Source organism: Podarcis filfolensis, assembly GCF_964270895.1.
Source record: "Podarcis filfolensis genome assembly, chromosome: 2".
In the NCBI taxonomy this organism is placed as follows: Eukaryota; Metazoa; Chordata; class Lepidosauria; order Squamata; family Lacertidae; genus Podarcis; species Podarcis filfolensis.
In genome coordinates this window covers 54,578,789-54,581,584 of record NC_139605.1, presented here as the reverse complement: position 1 = coordinate 54,581,584, position 2,796 = coordinate 54,578,789, and the positions used below count along the sequence as shown (strand labels likewise).

The window sequence follows — 2,796 nt, the reverse complement described above, 5'->3', positions numbered from 1 at the left end:
CACAAATGTAAGAACATAAGAACAGCTCTGCTGGTTCAGAGGAAAAGGCTCACCTGGACCAACATCTTGTTCTCACAGTGATTGACCAGGTAGAACATAGCCCTCATGGCTAGTAGCCACGAATTGATCTAATGAAAGATGTGCAGGTGTGTAGGTCTGCCTATGAGACAGTTCATACTTGTGTGTATGTGAGAAATATGGCACACATATCTTGCACTGCTTTTTTTTGATAGGCTTTACCTGTAACAAATCACATTTTTTAAAAGGATCCATTATTCAGTTCAACATTTCCACTCTCTCCCTCCCTCCCCCTCCCCACCTCTTCTTAGATTTTTTGTAAATCCCTACAAACTCCCTTTGCTCTTCCCCATCTCCAATAGTGGCAACAGAACTGACTCAGAAGTGCTATGCTAAAAAAACAGCATGTTGTAGAGGAGATTTTCCCTTTGACACATGCCCTTGCCAAGCCTGGCATGCCACCGTCTTGATCAGAAGCAGTGCCGGTGGACAATGAAGGACCCCTTCTCATTGTAGGCCTGCCGGTCGATCCACACGTTCTGGAAAGAGTTGAGCGACGCCACAATGGAGCCACCCAACCAGGCAGAGAAGGTGCGGTTGGGGGAAGCCAGGATGCCGACCTTTTTGGATGGCTCCATCTTCTGCAGTTCCTTCTTAATCCTTTCGGAAAAGCCACGAAGCATTGTAGTTCCACCAGCCAGCAGCACATTGGCAAGCAGGTCCGCTTGTCGCTCTGGCTTGCATTTCCTGATGCTGCTTATAGCTTGGACATGAAGCCCCACCTCTGGGAAGCCCAGCATGGTCGGATTGAAGAGGATCTCTGAGCAGCGGAAGCGCTCACTGCCAATGGAGATAACCTGCCTGTCAGGAAGGGTGTAGTCCATGAGGTATTTCTTCTCATCAGCGTTCAGTTCACCCTCATATTCCTCCGGGATATAGCAGCACTTCTCCTTGATCTGACATACCACCTCCATTTCATCCTTATGGAAAGGGTTCCCAGATTCTCCCATCAACTTGGCCAGGTATTCCGTCAGGGCATTGCCTGCTATGTCCAGTCGGTAGGTGGCATGAGGTAAAATGTAGCCATCGTGGACAGGAGCGGTGTAGGATGTCCCATAGCCAGAGCCAATCACCAGCCCGCCTGTCCGGCCGTAGGAATACACCGACAAAAGGGACTGATGAGCCACAAACATGGCTGGCACCTCAAAGTTCTCAAAGAGCAGCTCCGCCATTTTCTCGCGGTTAGTCGTTGGGGACATGGGGGAATCGGTGACCAGCACAGCAAGCTCTTCAGGGCACACGCTGAGCTCTGTGTAGAAGACATGGTGCCACAGCATCTCTAGGGCATCCCAATCTGTCACGACCCCATGGGTCATTACCTGGTGTGTGCTCACCTCCGCACGCCGCTGTGGGATGCTCTTCCCAATGTAGTACAATGGGCTTTCCTTGGTCCTGTACCTTGGCACCCCCACAACACTTGGCACAATGGATCTTGGCTTCTCATCCCCAGCCAGGCCACTCTTGGTGTATCCAGTGCCTGTGTCTATAACAACGGCAGCATAGTCCTTGTACTTGTCTGGTGGGCATGATGAGGAGTCTGACGGGAGGCCCTTTGAGCTTGGTCTGTGCCCTACAGGGCCAGGACTCTTGGACTTCTTAGGGTAGTGCATTGTGATGGGATCTTTCAGAGGCTATGTCCCTTTGTCCTGATGCTATCACAAGACCAGAGAGTGGTCCAACAGCCTCAGAGGGAAAGAAAGAATCTTCCCATCAGTACAGACGGCAGGAACCGTGTTGCCATAACAATCACCTGTGATGTGGCCACAGCAGAATGACATCATAAGAATGAGGGATGAGATGAAGGTGTTTTCATTCTAATAAAGATATTGAAATGAAACTGAACTGACACCCACTGAGACCTTACCACAATACTTGACATACGTCTATGGTTTCCATGATTGACATCCACTCTAGACACCGTGTGATATTTAATGGGTTTATCCTCATCAATTATTTCATAGAATCATAGAATTGTAGAGTTGGCAGGGACCATGAGGATCATCTAGTCCACCCCCTGCAATGCAGGAATATTTTGCCCACTGTGGGGCTCGAACACACAGCCCTGAGATTAAGAGTTTCCTGCTCTACTGACACAGCAAACTTCACAGAATGACAAAAGCAAACACATGTTGGCTAAGGAACTTGTTGCCTAAACTGACGTTTGATTCAGTTGTGGTGTGTGCAATAACCTTCTGTGCCTTCTCAATCTGAAGTTCATGTCAGCTGCTTTTATTATACCCTGACTGTGCCTTCCCCCTCCCCTTTTCAGGTCTGAATTTTAGGTATGGGACTAATAGTGCACTATTCGTCCATTGGGGTCTGGTGAGGACCCCAAAACCTCCTGCAATGATTTTGCAATGTTCTTTGCAGATAAAGTCGCTCAGAGGGAAAGGGAAGGAGATGGAGTCACATAGAGGCAAAAGGAGAACTATGCCATCTTGAATTGCTGTGAACTCTGCTCTCTTTTACCTCTGGCCTCACCCACAGATTAACCGCCCCCCCCCTGAATAAAAGACAGAACAAAAGATTCCCCCCTTTGGATTTAGCTGCCTGATCAGGACTGGAAAAGCGTTCCCCGAATGAGCTTGGCAGAGGAGGGAGCTGCAAATGCGATGTAAAAGGATGCAGCACAGACTGGATTAGGACTTCCGGGGTGGCGCCATCGGCAATGGCGGTCTCCCTCTGAACTGGAGGGACCAGCTCTGCGTGAAACGGGTC

At 49.4% G+C, this 2,796-nt stretch overlaps 1 protein-coding gene across 1 annotated transcript; it reads right to left on the bottom strand.

Moving 5' to 3' along the window:
* Positions 1-403: 403 nt before the first annotated feature.
* Positions 404-1,829, bottom strand: LOC310754415 (actin, cytoplasmic-like). The gene has a single exon (XM_083596208.1). It carries the CDS (start codon positions 1,686-1,688, stop codon positions 489-491), a length of 1,200 nt encoding a protein of 399 aa, XP_083452334.1. The 5' UTR covers positions 1,689-1,829; the 3' UTR covers positions 404-488.
* Between the last annotated feature and the right edge of the window lie 967 nt (positions 1,830-2,796).

What these genes read in the sequence shown, in the direction of transcription:
- LOC310754415 (XM_083596208.1), bottom strand. Translation starts at nt 1,688, where the DNA reads ATGCACTACCCTAAGAAGTCCAAGAGTCCTGGCCCTGTAGGGCACAGA.